The 24,496-nt window shown below is 36.6% G+C and overlaps 1 protein-coding gene and 1 long non-coding RNA gene across 2 annotated transcripts in view; one reads left to right on the top strand and one right to left on the bottom strand.

Annotated features, from left to right (window-relative positions):
- Window positions 1–915: 915 nt before the first annotated feature.
- Window positions 916–24,496, top strand: part of si:dkey-215k6.1 (transmembrane protein 132C) — a 245,291-nt gene continuing 221,710 nt past the window's right edge. The window contains exon 1 of the mRNA XM_051110577.1: window positions 916–1,553. Within this exon, the coding sequence (XP_050966534.1) occupies window positions 1,454–1,553 (100 nt within the window). The 5' untranslated portion in view covers window positions 916–1,453. The remainder of the gene's footprint in view (window positions 1,554–24,496) is intronic.
- LOC127165708 (uncharacterized) lies at window positions 6,908–9,104 on the bottom strand. The gene is made up of 3 exons (XR_007827805.1): window positions 8,533–9,104; window positions 8,343–8,410; window positions 6,908–7,421 (listed from the first exon to the last, which is right to left on the bottom strand). It is a non-coding gene; the product is annotated as an uncharacterized LOC127165708 (long non-coding RNA).

The raw sequence follows: 24,496 nt of genomic DNA on the forward strand, positions 1-24,496 counted from the left end.
TTCAAATCATGTTTTGTTATGTATTATTTTCTTTCTTCACAAATTAAAACATTAAATGCATGGATTAAAACAGGAAAGTGGTAGGACATTTCAAATCTTGCATTGCTCCTGCCACGTAGACCACACACAGAGACAACCTATTCAGTTAGTCCTCACTAGGGGTCCCTATTGCTCCTCTGTTTGATCAGAGACTCACACTTACTCATGCTGAGGCTCCCATTAATAGACTTTTCCTCATACTTAAAATATATCCTAAAGTACTTTATTTTACATAGCCTACCTGTAGCCAAGGTCATAAGTTTGATTTTCACGAAATGCATATACTGCGGGAATTTATAGTGTGGGGGAAAAAAAATGCTAAAACCAACCTAAGTAATTTACTGGCCATTACTTTGGTTTGTTGACTGGTTTTGAGTGATTCGGAGCATTTTAAGCTCGTCAAGACAACTAAATCAGTCTGGGAGACCGTCTTAAAACAGCTAAGATCAGCAAACCAATTTTAGTTGCTTTATTATGTTTTCTTTGTTTCAGTAGGTAAAACGTACATTTATTTTAAGCCTGTCAGAATGTTAATATGAAGCCAAAGTGAAACCAAAGTCACATTTGTACAGCCATAAATCAAATTTAACATCTAAATTCCAAGCTTTTCATGTCTTGGAAGACTTATGTTGTGCGTATAAGCTTTATATATCTGTTTTCCTAACTTTTATGAAACATTACAACAGTGCGTAAAATGCGGTTTGTAAAATTAAAATGTTTTTTTGTTAATCTATCTGCCTTCTTGGTTGCAAGGATGAGGGGTTTTCCCTGCTTGTGATTGGCTCTCCTTTTAGTGCACCTGTTCTGTCGGAAAACCTCATTGGCTGGCTAAGATTTCACTCATTTGTGCCTCTTCTTCACACGCTTCCCGCTCTTAGCGCTGGAGTACCAGCTTGACTGTTGGCCTTTCTGTCTCAGGAGAACTACACGAGTAAGTTCATTTAGGCAAAGCGCAGATAAAAATCAGACATGTTAACGCAAAAGCAGCGTCACAGGAGCGATGGGAACATTTCAGAGAGAGTCAGCAGCGACCGCCGGTGGTTTTGCGCTCTCGTGCGCCAAGAGACGGATTCTTAGGACGCGCGTCTACCCACGAGCTCGCACGGAGAACACCTCCAACTTCATAACGCCACCGGTCCGGACCTCTACACTTGTGTTTTAAACTTTATGTATTGAAGGGATAATAACACCAGAGGAACAATGACAGTGACTTTCCCTGGCTTATAATAACGCTTTATCACTTTAGTGACGGGTTTGATTCGCGTTTCCAACGGAATTTTGGTGATAGTTAAAGGACACGGATTTTTGGGGACCGCAACAACGCCAGTCTGCTATCGAACCAGTTACATTCTCACATGACTTTTCACAGGATTATGTTATTTATTCAACAACTTCACAAACTAGACTATTCATAATGTCGTTTTTGAACAATATACTACTACCCAGAAAGCCAAAGATGATCGCTGCGCGGATGGCGTTACTGCAAGCGCTCCTCGTCGCGTCTCTCCACGGAGGTAAAGTAACATTTACGCACATCCAAAACTTGTTGCGAGATCGCAAATCGTGCAGAGTAAATTAAACGAGCATGATAAAAAAACAAGCATCCTTCGTGTATTCAAACAACTGTTTGTTTTTAAGCTCAAGCCAGTGCGCTTTCACGTCTTTAGCGCGAATGCATAAAAAGTTGGTGCAGGCTGCTCCCTATTCCACTTGACCCATTTTAACATCTTAATTTACACTTGAAATATTTATAGATGAATACACACACTTCTGTGGTAAGTGGCTCTTGCGTTTGGTCGTTTGGAAGAGACTGTGGCGCGCAGCGACAGCAGCGGTGTGGTTTTGTTGTGCCAAGCGTATAAATAATAGAAATGTTGGTTTCTCACCTTGTTGTTTTGCAGTCTTATCATGAATTATGCATGCATGTAGTTAGCTAGCAAGACAGAGATGTAGAAATAGGATGATTGAAGCGTCTTGCACGAAATACCGCGTGGAAACAACAGTTTTGTGATAGTCACACAGGCACGTTTATCGGACATTTAGGAAGAGCTGTTTATCATCGTTTTATTTTAAGGCATTTTTATGCAAGATTATGATGCGTAAGATATTGAATCTAATAATAAACGCATTCTGCGGTGCAAATGAAAGTAAGGTTAATTTCTTTTCACAAGAGTATTTTTTTCTGTCATTAATAGCTTGTTAAATGGGCTTATGTGGTACATAGATGCTTTTTATTTTTTAGCATTTTAAATATTTATGTGGGCAGTACCGTTATATTTCCGTGAGTGCTGAATACATACAAAGACATTTGCTGTGCTAAAGGTGAGCCACCCTATCTTCACTGTCCACAGAAGCAAGAGACAGTGATGAAATGAGCAGACTTGTGTCCCAGCAGCGTGCTGTTTTTATTCATCCTCTCCAGCTGAGGACCCACAGTGGCCTTCACATCTATTTTTACTTCTACTATCCCAGCAAGTCTGAAACTGGACATGTCATACAAACAAACAATTAGGCTGTGGGGGTGAGATAGAGACAGACAGAAAGTGTGGGGGATTGCAAAATTAGAAGATCTTCCAAGGCGAGGGTTGACAAGTTTGTCCAAGTGTGTGAGGGCTTGGATGGTATCAGAGATGTTGACTCTGGAGACAGCACTTGCTGATCAAGCACTGAAACTGTCATCATCATCATTACTGTTTTTTTTTTTTCCGTGCAGCCTCCTTCCCAGCAATCGTGGCCTCATACTGCTGTGTGTAATGGACTGCATGCAAAGAGTACATCACTTTCAAGTTCAGACAGCATGTGGTTTAAATGCATGGAATTGTGTCCGGTGAACTGTGCAATATCCACAGGAATATTCACAGATTTGTGTTTGCAGGTTAGTGGCTGTCCGTATGATTACGAAAGTGCCATTTTGATTTATTTCTGTTTTTTCTGCTATATTAGCAGGATGGACTGTGCATTGCGCAGCATATGAGGAATGGAATCAAGAAGCAGAAAACAGCTTATAATGTGCATGTGTCTGTGTGATGTGCCAGTGTTTGATGACTGAGGAGACAGATCTGTGAGTGAGTTACAGCAAATTTGCAATTTGTCTGCAATTGAAGGCCCGAAAACGCACCTGTTCTCAACGACGCCGTCAATAAATCTGCAGGATGAAAGGTTTTTGTTGCTTCAGGGAGTTTTAGGAGCTTAATTGACAAAAGCAGATGGATGTTTACCGAAGGACTGTCTTCCAAGTAGGGCTTGGAGCTCATTTTCCTAGCTGTGCGAAAACTGACTGTGAAACATCTCTCGAGTTCAGCTTTTCCCCTCCCTTCGGCGTCTGAGGGCAGATATCTGCGTGTTTCGGGGCTCAACCGCAGGTCTGAACAGTTGTAACAAAACCAGAGGTGTTATTAAAACTGTCAGACTATCAGGCTGTCAAACACAGCACACACACACATTGGCCGTGTCTGCGAGCCAGGCCGAGCAAGGGGCCCATATGTTTGAGGGTTGGCTGACACCAGGGAGATGATTTGCTCTAGGGAGACTGTGAAGCCTAAATCTCTTTCGCTCTCTCTCTGCTCGTTCATACAAACACACACAGGCATTCAGGCATGCTTATGCGCACAGACACACACTCCCTTGGTGGGTTTTCTTGCTGACAAACTTTCTAGCAAAGCAATAAATAGTGCATTCTTGCTTTGTTCCTTAAAATTCGTCAGGATAAATTCGAGATTCACAGCTAGAAGTGCGAGCTGCAAGAGTGTGCTTTTAATAATCCATAGCCAAAGAGGGGTAATCAAGAAGATATTTCCCCACAGATTGGCATCCAGAGAGAAAAGAGGGATAGTGGACGGGAGGGGGGCAGATGAGTGAAAGTAATGACTGTGATCATTATCTTCTATGTTTTTAATTGAGATAATGACCCAGAGGAAGACAATAAAACTCCCAAAGGAGAGATTTCTTTCTCTCTGTCTCCCCCCCGCCTTTCTTTCCTCATTTCCCCCTCTATTTTTCTCCTTTCAATTTCTTAGACGTGACTGCATGAAATTTCATCAGTTTTGATAGCCCCGCTTCCAAGACGGCTCTATAACCCCGAACAAAGAAGCGTTGTCGAAAGGTAAATGTTGCCTTCGAAATCCTCCGTTGTGTTCCCATACGAAATACTTAAATGCGATTCTGTCACTTTTAACCCTCGGAGGCAGAGTGAAAGAAGTTTGCTAAGACGGAAATGATTTCCCATTACAACTGCAGAAAGACCAGTTAGCGGGTTCCCATTTTGCAAACGTAATAAAATTGAAAACTTTCATCTCAGCAAATTGATTTCAGTCGGATTCAGAAAGGAAGAATGAAGAGGAGGGGAAAAAAATCATTAGATCATTGGAGCATGACTGTACCGTGGGACTAGGAATTTGCGTATGGCGGTGAGAACACACACGGGCTCCCGCTTTACTTTTATTATTTCATTCACTCATTCTGTGACTTTGTGAAGGAGATTTTTGCATTAGGGAAGGGCATGTGGGTAAATACAAAGCTAGACTGACAAAGAAAAGCAGATTGTGATACAAATTGGCAGCAGAAGCAAGATTCGATGGATTGATAAAGAAGACATGAATACATTTATTTATGGGGCGTTCTACAGAATTGGTTCAAAGTCAGAGTTGAAAACGTCTTTTTCCAAAATAAATAGTTTTTATGCAAATTGTATAATACCCAAGGTACACATTTATTATAATTGTGCAGTTAATTCTCATATTGTATTTTCAGAAAGTTTTGCAACATTTATCCTCTACCCGAATTTGTCACTACGGAAAACACAGCAATAATAATTTAATTAGAAGGGTTATATTGACCTATTGAGATTTTGTTTACACCTAGATTGTATATATATATATATATATATATATATATATATATTTATTTATTTTTTTTTTTGCTATTTTTCTTTTATTTCAGAGGTAAATGCACAACAATTACATTTTTAACAACATTTCAAGTGTAATTTATGAGATTTGTTGTATTCTGAATCCAATTTTTCTTTGTAAAAGGTAAAAAGTGAACCATACTGATTTTAAAGTTAAGGATTCATTAGTTTGAATTAGTGTTGGGTGATATGCTCAATTTTCATATCGTCTTATCGTCAGCCTGTGAGATCGCCGATACACAATATTATTGTGCTAATTTATTTAATCATTACTTACTTAGTTTCATTGCTGGCAAATGAACCAACACTAGCAATGTTTTCAATATGACTTAATTTGTGTTTAACATGATAACAATTGAATAGAAACATTGTAAGTTACTAATGCTTCAATTTCCTTAGTTATTCAAAAAGCAGCTACAGAAAAAGAGCAAAGAACACTTAGCCTACGTTATCACAGAACATCATCACTGACTAGCCTAGCCTGGCGTGAGTTTACCATAAGTGAATACAATAGTTACATCACTGTATGATGACTAAATTTCGTACCCCTTATTTACACTCCACACATCTGTGGCGCAAAGGGGGGCCTTTCCCCCCAAAATGAGTTACTCTGCCCCCCTTTTCCATCCTCTCCCCTTCTTGCTGAACGGGATCGATTTCAAAAGTGAAAGTAAAACTGGAAAACAGTGCACATAAGAAAGCAACTGCACGCAATCACAGTTGCATGCTTCTCACCCGAAACACCCCCTCCCGCTCATCGTGATTTATGCCTTTGTGTTTATACCAGCCACCTCGCGGCAAGTTTCTGAAGCGCCCCAGAAGCGGCTCTCTGCACTACATCGCTAAAGTTAGTCTATTTTTGACGGAAAGTAATAATAATCGTCTTGCTATCGTCAAAGGCATCAACAACAGGCGATATCTCTGACCATCGTCGATACATGATACTATCGTCTATCGGCACAACCCTAGTTTGAATATACACTGAACCAAAAACTATCATAACATCTTGGTTGGTAATTCAGTATACTTCACATTACAGAATTTTAACTCGCATCCTAAAACACTTCCAAAACATACTAAAGTACAAAAAAATTGCATAACTGTACTAAAATTTGGTATATTTCCCACAAAATGAAAATTATGTGTTCCTTTTGGTAGTGAAAAGTCTATGGAATAACACCCATAAAACAAAGATGTCACTTCTGAAACTCCACCAAATGTTTCTTGCAAAGATGCTAATCAGCACATGGTTAGCTAGCACAGTTCTAAGCAGTGGTATACATATAAAAACTAAATGTTATGGAATAACTCCCAAAAAGTGCTTAATTGCAGAAAAAAGATGTTCGGTAGTGGTGTTCATTAAAGTTACACACAGATTTTTCAGACTTTTGAACACATTTATCTCAAAATGATGAGACCTATTTACTTGCTCGTTGTAGCCATGAGAGAGGGGACACAGGAATATTTCCTGATCATAAATTTATGGTTTTAGTTAAAATCAGTCTCGGCCAATAGACTAAACCGTACACGGTTTTGATAGTGACATGAAAAATGCGGGACACTTTTAACATAAAGTTTAATAATTCACAAAAAAAAAGATTTTTTTTTGAATGTTTGCAAATTATATAGTATCCAAGGTATAGTAATTGTGCAGTTATTTCTCATAAAAGCATTTGTCATACACTCTAAACCCGGATAAGTTGAATTTACTTAAAAAATTGGAGGAAACTGGTTGCCCTAAAAAATTTAAGTAATGTAAAGTTTATTTAACTTAAAATGTTTTGTAATATGAATTACAAAGGTCATTTCATTTAACTTAAAATGTTTTGTAACATCATTTCATTTGCAATTATTATAACTATTATATTTAAGTCAAATATACTAATTTCCAAGTTAAATCTATATCAAATGTTTTATTTTTCCAATTTGTTAACCTAGAAAATTAAGAAAAAAGCAAACAAATAAAGGAACATTAATGCAATTTTCCCTTTTATTTTAAATCAATTCAATTACAAATATTCAATTGAAAACACAACAAAACCATTTTTTCATATCCTGAAAACATTTCCCCATAAAACATGGGAGAAAAAAAAAAAAAGTTCAAAAAGATACTAGTTCAACAAATTAACTTATCGTTAAGCACACAAACAAGTTTTCCTCAGAATCGCAACAAACAGCATCAAAACAATATGTTTTTTCCACACTCTGATTTCACTATATTGGCAATACTGAATTTTAGGTGTCAGCTCACCTTTTCCCGACAAAAAATATAAAATACTTTTCATACACTTAGGATAGTCCAGGTGTAGGCAGGGAAATCAGTCTGAAAACAATGGACATAGAAGGCCTGAGATTGGTCAGTTCATCCATTACCAAGCTTTCTTCCAAGATGATTCCCACTCTAGATGAGGTGAGCTGTGAACTTTCTTGATCAACGCTGAGGATTCTTACTGAAGTCTGTCTTGTCAGCTGCCTCCTAACAGAGGAAGAAACAGAACGACAAATACATTATCAAGTCAGTTAGACAATGCTGTTGTTAAATACTCAAAGTCATATGCTGCCTTCACACCATGTCATAATTACTTTAATTCTGAGAGGACAACATTGTGATGTTCAGCTTGTGAGCTGTTCATGTCAATAGACTGGGAATTGCGCTTTTCTATGGCAACACTATCAATGTCTAAATTAATCTGGAGCAGTCAGATACAGTGGTTAGGTGGTACAGCTCTCAGAAAATTTCCAGTTTACAGATGGTAATTAGACTTTAGGGTTTACGTTTAATTGTACATCTACAGAATATTTAAAGTAAAATCCACATACAAACACTACTGGCATATGGTCAGGAAGATCGGTGTTATTCAGGAAAGCTTGTAAACAACAGGAATGAGTGCAGGACAGACTCACACCATCATCATTATGAATAATCTTCTGACACACACTGTGCTAGTCAAAGTGATCATCCTCAGAACAGGTCTCAGTTAACCCACGACATACAGTTGATCTTGAACTTTGGTGTGAAGGTGGCATAAATGTGAACAAGGAAATTGTTTTGTTCTTGAATAATTCCATGTTTGAACAAAGAGACAGGGTTTCACAGACAGGGCTTCACAGACAGGGCTTAGCTTAAGCCAGGACTAGGCCTTAGTTAAATTAAGATACTTAAATAGCTTTTATAAAAACACCTTAAAAACTTTACTGGTGTGCATCTTGAGAAAAGAAAAATGGCACTGACATATTTTAAAATATGTCATTACAAGGTATTTTCAGTAAAGACTCCTTGTCATGTTATTAAACATGTTATTTTATTCTGAGACTGGCCTTAAGCCTTGTCTGTGAAACCAGGAGGAAAATGTGTAAATAGCAGTGCTCTCTTATCAGTTATTAGGATCATACTTACACTTTCAAAGCATCTCTTCCATTTCTTCTTTCTTCCAAAACAAGATAGTCGTTAAGAGGACTCTGAACCTAGATAGAACAAAAGTATATTCATCCGCCTTTGTATTTATACCGCTAATTAACGAAAACTTACGCTTTCAAACAATAGCCATGTCTAAATTAAACGTGGTACATTAACGTACTGCACTCACCATATTAGCTCCACCTTTGTCGCTCCTCGGCTGGAATCGCGGCTACTGTATGAGTAAAACTAAATTTACACTCCTCACAAACAACAGCTCCTCGAGTGAAAAAGAAATCATTGAAAGAAAAAGGCAAAAAATGTTAGTCGAACTCGCCAGTCAGGGGTTCAAGCGCAGGCGAGTGAGAACACTAGCTATCAACGGATGAGAAATGTCCCGTCGTTTAGACGAACAACAACTTTTGCCGATCACAAAGAGTTTCTCGAGGGACGTGATAAAAGATAAATGGCGGAAAACAATGCCAATAGAACTATCTAAATCTAAATTTCCACATTCATCCACAGCTTAAATTCATACACAATCACAGTGACAAAATGGCGCTGTTACTCGCAGCACCGGTGAAGGAGGCGTGGTCAGGAGATAAATTTCATAATACGAGTTAATTTAACTTAAGTTTATTCACAGGTTCAAATATGTCTACAAATTAGTAGAATCTACTTATATTTTATAAGCAATGCAGTAAAACTTAAATATTGTGTTCAATTGTAATTAAATGGTTTAATTAGATACAAAATCCGGGCTTACAGTGTACACAGTTTCAATAGTGACATGAAAAATGCGGGACACTTTTTACATAAAGTTTCAAATTTTACAAAGAAAATATTTTTTTTTTTGAACTTCACTTTTTAAAAGAAAGATACTTTTAAAAACAACAATGGAAAAAAAACACAAAAGTTATTTCAATATAATTTTCTTAAGTTAGGGGTTAGGGTTCTGGACAGTCACCTCCCAACTGAAAGTACCTAATAAATGATGATTTTATGTATGTTAAGCTTACTAATATTTAAATATTATTGTGTGATTCAATAGATTCAATAGATAATAGATCTAAGATTTTTGGTTGTGGGACAGCAGTTTGCACCAATTCTGTAGAATGGCCCTTATGTGCATATCTCTATTTTATTCTTTTGTTTTCTAGAAAACTTGCTTTTTCTTCTCCATCTATTTGCAGGCTACTGGAACGTATTTCTCTGTCATTAAAGACTTTCGGCCAGCAGTTCATTTAACACGTACATGCCCTCAGAACGCCTGAGAAATTATCGGCATTACCATCAGCTAGACTCCCCATATTCTCGCGCTGACTTTTGGATGTATTGTAGCCATATGGTATCGGCTCTGGAAATTAGAGTTGCACTTTTGTGTTACTAGTTGGCTATCATTCTCTTTTTCTTTCTCACTATGGCAATTTTCTCTATCGATTGGGCTTGGTGCTTTCTACTGTGATGATGTGAGAAAGGGAGAGTGAAGGGGGGGAAAAAAGAGGATACTGGAGGTGTTAGAGGTGGCTCTTGTTTGTGTAGATGGAATAATTAACGCTCATTAAGAGGGTGATGAGAGGCTTAGGGGTGATGCTACTTGTTAGGATAATTAGAGTCAAATAGGCCTCATTATGCAAATTGGGAGGAAGTGTGATTCTGTCAGTGTTTACCTGAACTCTATCGTACTGATGACCTCAGATAGAGATGACAGTGTTGAGCGAAGCAGAGTATCTGAAGAAAAGACGAAGGGGGGAGGGATAATGAGCTGTTATAGGGTGAAAGGAAATAGAAATAAAATAAGCAATGATCTATTTAACCCTCTGGGATTCTTCGTTTAGGAGTCACACTTGGCTCCTTTGCGGTCAAAAGTGACCGAAGCCTTGAAATGTAACTTTTTGGGGTTTTTTTTCAGGAAAATTGTTGTAAAATATTTTTGTGCAATAATATTTTTTGATTATTATTTAGAATTTTGAGGGGTTTGTATGACAATATGCAATATTTATACAAGTTTAATGAGCTATTTTTTCCCATTAAAATTAATATAAATTTATTTATAGAATTATTTCGTATTATTTTTTAATAAATACAACATTACACAATAAAACAGAGTGAATGTATTTAAAATCCTTTTTTTTTAAAAAAAAAAAAAAGTGAGAATTGTGCCATTTGGTGTCATTAAAAAATAAAAACTTGCGTAATGTCATGTAAGCTCCTGTATAGCTCCCTATATACATATTATACTTATATACAGAGGCTTTTGGATTACCATTGTTTTTTTTTAAATATTTTATTAGGTTTTGCTTTTAGATATACATTTAGACATTCTAAAAGACTACTTTTGTCAAGGTTTAGATATTTTTAGTAAGGTAAATATCAGGTTGCAATATGATTACAATCAAATATTAACATTTTGTCAGAAAGGGAACACATAGGAGCATTACTGTTACGCAGATATCAGGAACATTGCTAAAAACAATAATTATCAAACTGTAATTAAAGAAAAAGAGTTTTAAAAAAATCTAAATAAACATAAAAAAAATAACTGTAACAATTTACATATTAACTGTAGTTATTTTACAACTAAACTGCTCTCCCCATCTCACATATTCTCAAAATTTGCTCTGTTGCAGTCTTACCAGTTAATTTCTGAGTGTGTGTGTGTGTTTGTGAGAGAGACTCTTTTGTATTTTTTCATTTATTTATTTTATTTCACATATTCTCAAAATTTGCTCTGCTGCATTTTTATCAGTTCATTTCTATGTGTGTCTGTGTGTGTTTCTGTGTGTGTGCGTGCGTGGGTGTCTATTTTGCACTTGTGATATTCTAGAGTGATTGCTATGCACTTTTTTTCTGCACAGCGGCTGATTTGTAGTTGGTGCCACCAAAAGATTCTCTGAGTTTTTGTATTTTTTTGTATTTCCCGTTCATTTCCCATTAATGTCGGTCATTTTTGACCGCGAAGGAACCAATTGTGTGACTTTTTTTTTTGTGGCCATTTAACATATCTGAATCATGTCCATGATTTTTTTGTGCGTTCACATAGCTAATGCAACAAAAGTCACCAAGTGTCATCTCATTCTGATGAAGCTACGATTTTTAAAATTTCAAAATATAATTTTTTTCGGTCAAAAATGACGGAAGAGGCCCAGAGGGTTAAGAGATGCGAAGGAGAAAAACAAGTAATGAGATGACAGAAACGAGGGAGGATGGATGAAATCTGTAATCTGTAATCAAATATAAGCTCTGAGGGCAATAAAGAAGCTGCTCCATTTTCGGGGGGAAATGAAATGTTTCTCAAATTATTTTACCGTAGAGAGATCACCGGATAAGGCTTTCAGGCCAACTCTGTCGCAGAAAGAAAAACAGCTCTCTTTATAATAGGATGGGTGAAAATATTAAAACAAAATACAATGGCCTCCACACAGAAGTGTCAACCGTGAAGTCATTGTGCTGTGGTGAAGACCACTCGACGTGACAGTATTTGCCGTGCCTCTAGAGAGCACTTGTGTAGTGGTCTGCAAAGCATTTTAAAGCGCTGGAGGACTGTGAAATGTCGTAGGTATGGGATTTTATGTATTTATAAGGCTCCTTAGTTGTCTGTAAGGCACCGACCTCTGCTAAGGTGTGTGTGTGTGTGATGGATTGAGGCTCTCGTTAACCGCAGGCCTCAGTGGGTGATTACTTCTCAACATGTTGCCTGTCCTGCTGAGTTTTGGCACCGTGATACACACACACACAGTTAAGACCTAAATGACTTTGCTCAGAGTTGGGTGGAGCGCTCACAGCACCGTGTGTGTATATGTGTACAGCTCATCTTGGCACTAGATCACTCCATCACTTTGCCTGGCATAAGTTCTGTCAGATGGTCTGTCTGCTTGGCGTGACCTTACTGCTCTCTGTACGCCCGCGATGCAGTAATAGATAAATAATGCCTCTGTTCACGACATAAAAGCAACTTAAAATAGAAAGAAACAAATTAACATTCTGCATGGTGCAAGAGTATGTTTCGAGCTCTCTCATTGGCAATTTCCGTTTCGCTCTGTTGTTGGTCAGATGAACGACCCTCTGTATGTTTTGTTGTAATGAATAGTTTTGATTGGAAAAAAACAAAACCATTTCATTTAGCCAGTTAGAATAACAAGAAGCAAATGAAGTCATGTCAACTTATTTATAAAAATACACAAACATGTAGAATGTACAGTAGTTGTACTACATTTTCTTTAGCCCTTCTATAAAGAAATGTTTTCATATTCATACACTGCCATTCTAAAGTTTGGGATCAGTAAGAGTTTTAATGTTTTTTCAAATAATTTTTTTCTGCTCATCAATGCTGCATTTATTTTAGTAAAACACACAAAACAGTAATATTATTGCAATTTAAAACATTGTTTTTTATTTTAATGTACTTTAAAATAGAATTTATTCCTGTGATGCAAAGCTGAATTTTCAGCATCATTACTCCAGTCTTGTGTCACGTGATCCTTCAGAAATCATTATAATATGCTGTATTATTATTAGTGTTGGAAACAGTTGTGTTGCTTAATATTTTTTTTGGAACCTGTGATTCTTTTTTCAGGATTATTTATTAAATAAAAAGTTAAAGGGGTCCTATTATGCTCTTTTACAAAGTCTTGATTTTGTTTTGGGGGGTGTACTGTTTTGGGTGGTTCAAAAATTTCCCTGTACAACTGTTAGCGCAAGCTAGATAAAAGTGATTCTTACGTTTTAAATTTGGATATTTCTTCTTACAAAAACGCATCAATTCACTACAGGAGGCTTTTATTAACCCCCCGGAGCCGTGTGAGGCACTTTTTATTATGGATGGATGCATATTATTGGACTTGTTTTAGACTGATGAGGAGAAATACCTGTCTATGCCGTTCTAAAGCTTGGGAGTGCCAGGATAAATTTTAATATAACTCTGATTGTATTCGTCTGAAAGAAGGAAGTCATATAAACCAAGGATGCATGGAGGGTGAGTAAATAATATGCTACAGTAGTGTTGGCTCCTATCCTCAGCCTGTGAGATCGCCAATACATGGTATTATCGTGCTAATTTATTTAATTATTTACATACTTAGTTTCATTGCCTGAAACCAGCTCCAGCATAAGGCTAAAAGCAGCCTAACATTATCAAAAAACATCATCACTGATTAAATGCGGCTAAATGCGGCTAACGTAAACAAGATCGTCATTCCACAGAGAAAAGAGAGGGGTGGGGTGAGCAGAGCTCATTTGCATTTAAAGGAACAACCCCTTAGAACGAGATGATTTTTGCAGAGCTGATTTTGGCAAGGTAAAAAGGGTGTTGTTTTACAAAACCAGTAAGAATTTTTCATCAAAGTATATGATTAAAAATAAGTAAATAAATAAACATATGTATGTATTAATCATGTATGTTATAGACTATATATATATATATATATATATATATATATATATACACTACCTTACTGGGGTCAGTAAGACTTGTAATAGTCTTTAAAGAAGTCTCTTATGCTTATCAAGGCTGCATTTATTTGATTAAAAATATAGAAAAAAAACCAGTAATATTGCAAAATGTTTTTACAATATAAAATAATGTTTTTTATTTTAACATACTTTAAAATAGAATTTATTCCTGTGATGAAAAGCTGAATTTTTGTCAGCTGTACTCCAGTCTTAAGTGTCACATGATCCTTCAGAAATCATTCTAATATGCGGATTTATTATTAGAATGATCAATGTTGGATAATATCAACAGTCAACAGTCCAAATATTTTTTGGAACCTGTGATTTTTTTTTTTTTTTTTTTTTTCAGGATTCTTTCATGAATAACAAGTTTAAAAAGTACAGTGTTTATTCAAAATATAAATATTTTATAACAATGTAAAGTATTTATTATTAACTTTTAATAAACTTTTAATTATTAACTTAAAAATAGAAACAATAAAAATGTGCTGACCCCAAACTTTTGAACAGTAGTGTGTGTATTTGTTTCCACTAAATTGTAAAATTTACAGAAGTTTACTAAAAAGATTTTTCTCAGTTTTATTTTCCAGTTGGCATGAGATGGGTATTTATTTTGTGAATGCATTTTATAGACTATATAGACTTGATTAATGATTAATACATACATATGTTTATTTATTTACTTACTTTTTTGACATTTTATTGATAACTCGATTTTAGAACAACCAAGTTCTCTCTGGTTATGTATTTGTTGGACCTTTCCAATTATTTAGTTGGCTTAAACCCGGCTTCTCCACAACCCAAAACCCTCGATAGAACAACTTCAGTCCTACATTTTGTTCTTTTTTGATATATTACAAAATATATTTTGATATATATTTCAGCTGTACGTCACAATAGATGAAACAAAAGATCTGTCACTACTTGTGTAGTTTTATTTTTTGCTACTTTAATATATAATTTCTGTCATGCTGGTCCCACAGCAGTGGATCATGCTTTTTTATTGTATTGCAAAAACATTTACCATACAATTATCAATATATACCATGTGCAAAAAGCCCTTTGATGTTGTGAACACTGACATAAAACTGAGACGGTGTTTAATGGAGTGGCTGATGATCCTAAATATCATAGAGATTGTAATGCGTGATTTGTGCCATCCATGGAAATTTCTGATAAACTGTTTCCATTTCTGTTAACTGTACCTGTTCCTGAGACAGTCACATCCTTGTGTGTGTATATAATAATGCACCTCTGCTAACATCTACTTCCTTGCGTCACATGGAAACACACACACACACACACATGCTCACAATGATATTGATGCACATCTGACATTTTGAGGCTCCATTCGTCTTGAGAGGTGGGGTAGGCGGGGGGGGATGTGGGTTGGGACCGGTGACATTTCATGCAGCCATAATGTTATTCATTATGGCAGAGGGGCACTGGAGAGGGTACAGCGGGCGCTGCCTGTGTGTGCCACAACCCATCTGTCTCTTTGCCCCCCTCTTTTGCTTTCTCACTCCCCCTCTCTCTCACTTTCTGTGGGTGAAATGGCAGCAGCGTTTTTCCCTTCACCCCGAGGCCTCAGAGATATCCCCGCCTGCTTTCCTCTGATAAGACAAACCTACAGCACTTACCTTTCCCTCTCTCCTCTCCGCTCGCTCTTCTCCAGCCTCTGCTTCAGGAGGCAGAAAGGGGTGTAATCTTTGGGGAACTTTACGTAAGTGCAGTAGAAGAGACCTGTGATATTTGCTTTCACTCAGAATTCTGCTGGTGGTACCTCTTTAAAGTAGCAGTGCTTTGAGTGGGTCTACTAACATCTTAGAAGTGATGGTACGAGGCCAGTTATAGTCACGTAGCCAAGACTGCAATTGTTTAAAAGTACATGGCAGCATTTAATATACACCTTGTGAAATGATTGATGGTTGTTTCAATGGTGTTGTATAATTTCATCATATTTTAAGAGTTTTGTTTTGCTTGGTGTGAACCAGTCTCATCGGTAAGAGGACTGAATGAAGGCTCAAGCGGTAATTCTGCTATGGCTAGCGCCCACTTACCTGCTTTTTCTGCAAGTTCGTTACATCACCTCATTAATATTCATGAGGCAGGCTGATAGGGATTATAATGTGTCTCACAAGTGTTCAGAACTAACTTAGATAGTAGGTTAATATAATATTTTTAAATATTAAGCTCAAAAGTTTGGGTTCGGTAAGATTTTTATTAGGATAAATTTTTGAAAAAAACAGTTTTCACCATTGATGATGATGATGATAATAATAATAATAATAATAAATATGAATAAATAACCACCAAATTATTTAAAAATATATATATATTTACAGTGTTGTTTAAAAGTTTGGGATCAGTAAGATTTTACTTTTTTTTTAAAAGAAGTCTCTTATGCCCATCAAGGCAGTATTTGGTCAAAAATACAAACAAACAAACAAACAAACAAACCAAAAAACAGTAATATTGTGAAATATTCTTACTATTTAAAATTACAGTTTTCTATTTTAATACTCTTAAAATTCTAATTTGTTCCTTTCATACAAAGCTGAATTTTCATCACACATTTCTACAGTGTCACACAATCCTTAAGAAATAATTCTAATATGCTGATTTGATACTTTGATACTTAATATTTTTTGGAACCTGTGATAATTTTTTCAGGATTCTTTTATGAATAAAAAGTTATAAAGAACAGCATTTATTATTATTATTATTTTTTAACAATTTTTTTTTAATAGTCTTTACTATCATTTTTAATGAATGCATCCTTGCTGAATAAAAGTGTTCATGAAAAAAAAAATGTTCTGACTTTAAACTTTTGAACAGTCATATATATTGTTACACAGGATTTTTATTTTGAATAAATGCTTTTTAATTTAATTAATTTTTTTTTATTATTTATTAAAGTATTCTGAAAAAGGTTAAAAAATATTTAGCAACAAAATCTGTTAAAAAAATCAGCATATTAGAATGATTTCTGAAGGATCATGTGACAGTAATAAATTAGATTTTAAGGTATATTAAAATAGAACACTGTTATTGTAAATTGTAATAATATTTCACAATATTACAGTTTTTCTGTATTTTTGATCAAATAAATGCAGCCTTGATTAGCATGTGTGTGTATGTATTATAAAAAATAATAAATAAACACCAAAACAGCATATTAGAATAATTTCTGCAGGATCGTGTGACTTTTTTTTTTTTTTTTTTGCTATCACAGGAATAAATTAAATTTTAAAATATATTTAATAGAAAGCAGTTATTATCAGCCTAGCTAATTAATTTACGTTTTTTCATAATTATATAATTACGTTTTATATTCTGTCATTTCAGCAATCTGCATGAGTGTCATATTTTCTATTATTAAATTGCATACAATAATTGCATTATGTTATTTACATCAACGCTGTCATCCATCTGCCACCCTTCTCCTTTGATATAAACAAGGGCTTTGACAATAGCAAAACCTATGTGGCCCCTATTAAAAATGAGCGTTTATTGTTGTGCTGATGTGTTGTTTTTGGCCATTTGCATCTCTGTAATGTCACCATACGCTTATGGACTCCTCTCCTCAATCCACGCGCTGTTAAACCGCTCAGAGTTCTTTCCGCTCTCCATATCTCTATTTCTCCCAGCTGGCTGTTTAAGTGCTGTTTACTCGTTTGCCGTTCCTGAGAGAGGTAATTAAGGATGGTACAAAGAGAGAAAGAATGAGAAAGCAGGAAAAGAGAGTTGGTTTTATTAGCACTGAGTTCCACTTACAGTCAAATGTGCTATGTCTCTTCTGCCTACTTCTCTTTTTCCACCTGCATTCCTTTTTTCGTCCCTCCTTCTTTCTCTCTATCTGTCTTTTTGCTGTCATACAGCTCTTGCTCATGCACTCTCTCTACATTTCGCTCACTGTCTTCTCTCTGTCTCTGATCTTTCCTTTTCGTTAAACCTGTTCTGTCTTGTTAGGGCAGAAAGGACCTCCAGAACTCTGTGGTAAAGTGAAGTTTAGCCCAGGGCTTAACCTGTAAGTATCCCTACAAGCAGACTGCAAGATTGAAGATCAGTCTGTATGGGTCTCTCTCTAGAGGGAGGGAAAAGAGAGTGAAAGAAATTGAGAAAGAGAGAAAATCATTGTTCAGGACTCGTTCACGTCTCTATAGATCAGAGTCAAAATCTTTTAGTTTTGAGCAGCCGCTCTCCTCCCTCAAGCCTTTACACAAAGAGGAAAATCATCCTCACTGGTTTTTCTTTTTCACAGTCTCTCATCATTGATAAAATAATTCTTGCTTCTTCTGCTTAGCAGGTTTAAAGTAAGCCAAGTTTCTTTCCAAACTGCTCTGAAAGACCTACATGCATGCACACACACAGGTTCTCCTATTAGTTTGTATCAGGAAGGGTTTGTGTTTTTTTTAGGTGTGTGTGGGAAGGTTAGAAGCTGTGTGTAGAAGAATGGAATGCATATTTTGCCAGCTGCATGGTTTTCTCTATGTAGAGCAATGGAAGATATGTATATAGGGCTGCCACTAACGACTATTTTTATATCAATTAATCTATTATCAAATAATCTAATCTACTAATTTATGGATTAATCAAATAATGTAAACGATTAATTTCCCACAAAAACAAAAATATTTAGGAGAAAAATGTACACACTATTTCTGAAAATAATAGTAATAATAATAATAATAATAATAATAATAATAATACATTCATTTTTTTAAAATAAAATCAATTAATTGGAGCTGATTTTGATTATTAAAATTTAATGGAACCATTAAAATGGAATCCAGGAAAGTAATTTGGTAAAAATAAAAATAAAACTGAATTAATTAGACAGGATTTTTGATTTCTAAAATCACTAAAACAGAGCATAGAAAAATTAAAATGGAAAAGAAACTGTATTTGGAAATAAAACGGATTTCATAGGACCCTATAAAATTTAATTCATTTTTTGTGGTAATAAAAATAGATGTTAGTGAACAGCAGCCTTTAAAATTAGGATGAGTCAATAATAATTAAGTATCAAAAGCAACAAATCATATGGTTTTATTGAGCACAACTGTTAAAATACATCATGTATTATGAACTATGGAGCTAATATACATTATGCATTACAACTAAGGCCTGCAGAGGGCGCCAACGGCCTCATGATTGTTTTTACACATCACAGCGCAATCTAGTCCTTATTTCATAGGTGTACTTTATGGGTGGGACGGGTGGGACATGTCCCCACCACTTTTTGCCAGGGTCGATATTGTCCCCACAATATTTTTTGAACATCTCGCGGCACGGACGTACTAATGCTGAGAAAACATTAGTTTCTGTTAAATAAGATGCGATCTGGCGCTGGAATCTGTTGTTTCTGAAATCATGCTGAACGTTCGTTGCAATGTTATTGACGGAACGTTCTCAATGCGGCTCGTGCTCAGTGTTCACCCGTGAGTGCTTCAATCTGTCTCTTAGTGATGTTGCTGAGACTAGCTATTCATTAGGTTAAATTTGAGTGGAGAGCAGAGCATTTGAGCTGCGCGAAGAAAGCAAAACTGACGGGAGGGAGTGGCTCTGGTGGAGACTGGATATAAAACTTTCAAGTGACACACAACTCATTTCTTCGTCACTGTAAGTTACCGAAAGCACCTTTGAAAGCATGCAGCACACTGTAGACATGTGTTAGTGCGACAGAACGGCTCTCTCGCATTGTATGACGTGACAGATAACAAGTTGTCCAGTTCTGTTCCGTTCACACAGCACGTGTGTTCCGAAAATGCATTTGTGAGTCCTGAAAATTACGTGTGAGTTCGGTTATAGAATACGGTTGTTACACGTACTGTGTGTGAACGTAACCGTATTAAGAACTCAAATACAGTATTGACAACCGTATTCTGCTGCTGTGTGAATGTGGCCATAGTATGTGATGGGGACATTCCCTTTTGACAGTGAGTGAAAGTGTGTGTATATAAAAGTGAAGTTTTGTATGTGTGTGTTTCTAAAGGGAAACAGAGTGCTTGTACTACTTTCAACATTCAGTGAGTGTGTAATTGTCTAAAATAGCTTTGCGTCCCCAAACTCCCAACCATATAATCACAGTAGAACAATGCACTGAACATTAAGAGAGTGAGAGAGGTAACTTAAGACAAGTCTGAGGACTCTCATCACCTCCTCCATGCGCTATTCATCCATCCAGTGTGTAGATTCTCTTTATCCCCGACCCATGAATTCTCTGGAAAAGTGTGTTTGTGAGTAATTTCCCTTCATGCTAATCTGAAACTGGAGAGAGTGCTAATGTAGCCTGGCAAGCTTCTCTGTTTACACAGCGAAAGAGCAAGAACGAAAGGAGATGGAAGGCATCAATTTCTTCCTCAGCCTCCTCACCTTTCTTTCAACCCAAACCTCATCCAGTTTAATCATTCATTGTCTTTTTATCTGTTAATGTCATTTAAAATGTGGCGCTTAAGTCCAGCTTGTGTCATTTACACCTTTTCTGTTTCTTGTCCTCTCTCTCAGCGCCAAAGACCTAAAATAGAACTATCTTTTTTTTTTTTTTTTTTTGTACAGAATGTTAGTGCTGTCTTCCAGTTCTGAAATTGGCGGCATGATGCTAGGGTGTTCTGGGTGGTTGGCAGAGTATTGCTTTACGGTTGCTAGGTGGTTGCTTACTGGCACAAGTCAAAAGAGCCCACTTGCAAGTCTCTGATATTCCAGTCCCTAGATATAGCTTGGGCCCCTCCTTCAATGCAAGTCTAAGGATTTTTTTTCCACATGTTTTATCATCTTCCAAGGTCTGATTCCTTAGAATAGCACGCTTCTCAGCGAGCTGCACTATTTTCGAGGTATCATTCATATCTGCGGCACAAACAGTGCAGTTTAATATCTAGCATTAGGGGTTTTGAACAAAAAAACATAAATATATGGAATAGCAATAGAGATTTCTGCCTTAGCAGTCACCCCTAATAAACACACGCCTCATGTTTTTTGCATTGTGTGCAAGTTTGGAGAGAGTTTCCTTCTAGGTCATTGAGCCAAACCCAGTTGCTTAAATTTCAAGATATGCAATGTATTCTGGTGCTCTTACCAAAAACAGCATTGTCTGGAACCCGGCAGGGCTCAGGGACTTAGAGTTTTTCCTTATTTCCTCCCTCATCTGCCTACACGCACATCTCACATTATAGAACCAGTAGACTGTGAGAGCACAGACTGCACACTGCAAATATTTTGTTTTCAGATATTTGAGTGAATAATGTATAAAACAGGCATATATTTTAAATTCAGCGCATTTGTTTGTAACTTATTTGCTGTATTATTTGTTTCAGACATCAACCATCCTGTGTTATCATCTGCCATTAAAGGATACACTTCACTTCCAGAATAAATTTATCCTGGTAATTTACTCAGCACCATGTCATCCAAGATGTTCATGTCTTTCTTTCTTCAGTCGAAAAGAAATTAAGTTTTTTTGGAGAAAACATTCCAGGATTTTTCCCCATATAGTGGACTTCAGTGGCAGTCAATGGGCTGAAGGTCCAAACTGGTTTCTATGAGGCTTCAAAGGGCTCTACACGATCCCAGCCGAGGAATAAGGGTCTTATCTTGCGAAACAATCTGGCATTTTCTAAAAGAAATTAAAATGTATTTACTTTTTAACCACAAATGCTTGTCTTGCACTAGCTCTGTGTCCATGCGAACAAGAAAGTCAAACGCCCTTTACAAAAAAAGGTAAAAGTTTGAAAATATTTTTTTGGGGCTGCCCCCTAATAGTCGACTAACCGAAGAGGCTTGGTCAACCAAAATTTTATTAGTTGCAGAAAAAAGAGGGTGCTGGTGCGGTCACTTGGTTTTAAAATACTCCATCATTCTTGGTCATACAGATAATATCAGTACATCTTTTGAATCTGTAAAGACTCTACGTTTATTTGTGCATGCTCACAATAACAACAAAACATTGCACTTTTGTAAAATAATGAAAGCAAATGCGCTTTCTGCCGTCTCTGCCTCTGTGAACTTGTGAGTGTCAAGAAAAAAAGAATTAATCAAAAATCTGTGTCAATATCTGTAGAGAGCAAAATGTCTACTTTCAAATGAACCAATTCAAATGGAAAACAAATATTCTCAGATTATGTAATCCATATGAAACATGCATGCAGGTGCACCACTACTGCGGGAGATGACGAGTCAGTGTCGCCGAATTCATCTTGCAAGCCGAAAACAAAGAAAACACTAGTTTATCAATAAATAATTAAAATGTTAATGCATTCTCCTTACTGTTTTTCCCTGACAAATTCATAATCATTACCTCTGTCAGTTTGCTGTGGTGAGCTTTGTGTTTGCGCTTGAGCGCTTATTAGGCTATTTAGGCAATTAAAAGCTCATTATTATGATTTAAATGGTTTATTAGTAACTTGCAATTAGTCGACTAATGCTTAAAATAAACGACTACTAGTTGACCAGTCGAGGGCAGCCCTAGAGTTTTTCACTCTAACCTACCTTTTTGAAGCGGAGTACACGGACAAAGAACTAACCACGCATTACCTTTCCAGCGTGATTACGTAATGTGTTAGGTTGCAGATGCGCATCACAGAGCTAGTGCAAAATGAGCATTTGTGGTTGAAAAGTATATACTTTTTTTTTTTTTTTTACAAAATGACCAATCGTTTCGCTAGGTAAGACCCTTATTCCTAGGCTGGGGTCGTGTAGTGCATTTGAGGCTGCAATGAAACTGCAATTTGGACCTTCAACCCGTTGACTTTTATTGAAGTCCACTATATGGAGAAAAATCCTGGAATGTTTTCCCCAAAAACCTTAATTTCTTTTCGACTGAAGATAGAAAGACATGAACATCTTAGATGACCTGGAGGTGAGTAAATTATCAGGAAAAAAAACACATTGGTTTGCCACTAGCACTGATTAGTCCCAGTGCTAAGAAAGTCCACGGCATCCTCTGTGTGTGTATGTGTACGCATACATGTGAAAGCGACAGATACATCAACCAGCTCAGGCACTCCGGCACAGCTTAGGGAAGGTCCCTGGGATAAAAATGAAATTACATTCATTATCAGAGGTTAGAAATCCTCACCACTCCATTTGGATTAGATCAGATTGGTGTGAGTTTGTGTGTGTGTGTGCGTGTGTGTTCGTCCATTTGCCAAAGGGTATAACCGGGCCAGACAGGCTAAGTGTTGTCTGTGTGCATGTGTGAGAGAATACCGTGAGTCAGAGAGCGAATCAGTGGGCTAAGATTACTAGTCAGCGGTACTCTTTAAATTTGAGTTTTTATTAAACGGTCAATAAACAGACAAAAGCACTTCATTTTTACGAAGACCAACATGGCTCCTTTGAGAGCTGTTACCAGGCAGGGGAATAAATAGCATGAATATCAGCATAATGGCTTTGGAGGCGACAGAGAGCGAGAGGAACGCTTCCCCGGGAAAAGAAAACATAGTCAATCCCAAATTCAATCTCTCCTGCTCTCCCAAAGCCTAGCCATGCTGTGATGAGGAAGCACAGAGCTAATGTGGCTGTCTTTCTGTCTAAAGAATTCTTTTCATGTTCTTTCCTCTTTTATATTTTTGTTCTTGCGTAATGTGGTGCCTCAGATATTTGGAGCAGCAGTCAAATTAAAAACACATCAGAGAATTGTGGGAAGTGCAGTTTAGGCTGGGTGAGTAAGCACTTTTTCTTTTTGTTTGAGATTTCGGGGCTTAACTTGCAAAGGCCCCGATGACTGCTTATATCCTTTTGCATTTTAATATTCACATTCATATTCATTTTCAGCATTTGTGTGTCTTTTTATGCGTAAACTACCACAGGAATCAGTGCAGAGAAACTATTCTTAAAGGAATAGCGCATCTGAAAATTAAAATCCTGTCATCATTTACTTAAACCCATGTGACTTCAATGGAACACAAAAGGAGAAGTTTAGCATAATGTCTTGGGTGATCTTTTGCATTCAGGGACATTACATGTTTTTTGTTCTTATGGGTCTTGTTAGTGACAAAGTAATTTATAATATATATATATATATATATATATAATATGTCAAAATGAAAAAAACCTATCCCTTTAAACATCTCAGCTAAGTCAAGTGTTATTTTAAACTACTGACATTTTCATATGTAGCGCAGGTGGGTTGAATACAACATCTGAAATGCAAGCTTTTCTAACTTTTGTATGCCTAAAAGTCATTTGAAGTATAGTATTTGTTTGGATTTATGTGGCATTGAAGGCTGCAATCTTTTTGATACTGGAACAACAGTGAAGACAGTCCTTATTTGACATCAGCTTTCAGCAAAGCATTAGCAGCACGGTAGACCTGATCAGACCTCGAACCTGCAATGTTCAGTGATCCATCCAAACATTATCATCTGCTCATTTACCTACACTTTTATCCATCTTCAGAGAGACCAAAGTCTGTCGGCTTACGTGTTCTCGCACCTTTTGACCTTTTCCTGTCTGTAGAAACCATCACAGCTGAGAGGTCGCAACATCACTCTCTTCAAGTCTTGTGTTTACGAAGAGTTCAATCCCGAACTTCCCGTGTGACAACTCACCGCCTGAGGTATTTTTATAAAGCTGCGTATCAGGGGTTAAAAGCATTCTCGCGAAAAAAAAAGTCTGAAGAATCTTTCACTGTGAAAATCTGCTCAGTCTGTGGAACCCGCTTTGGTCTGTTACACACAGCCGCGAATTCGGTGCGCCTCAAA

This window comes from Labeo rohita, chromosome 5, assembly GCF_022985175.1.
Source record: "Labeo rohita strain BAU-BD-2019 chromosome 5, IGBB_LRoh.1.0, whole genome shotgun sequence".
Lineage (NCBI taxonomy): Eukaryota > Metazoa > Chordata > Actinopteri > Cypriniformes > Cyprinidae > Labeo > Labeo rohita.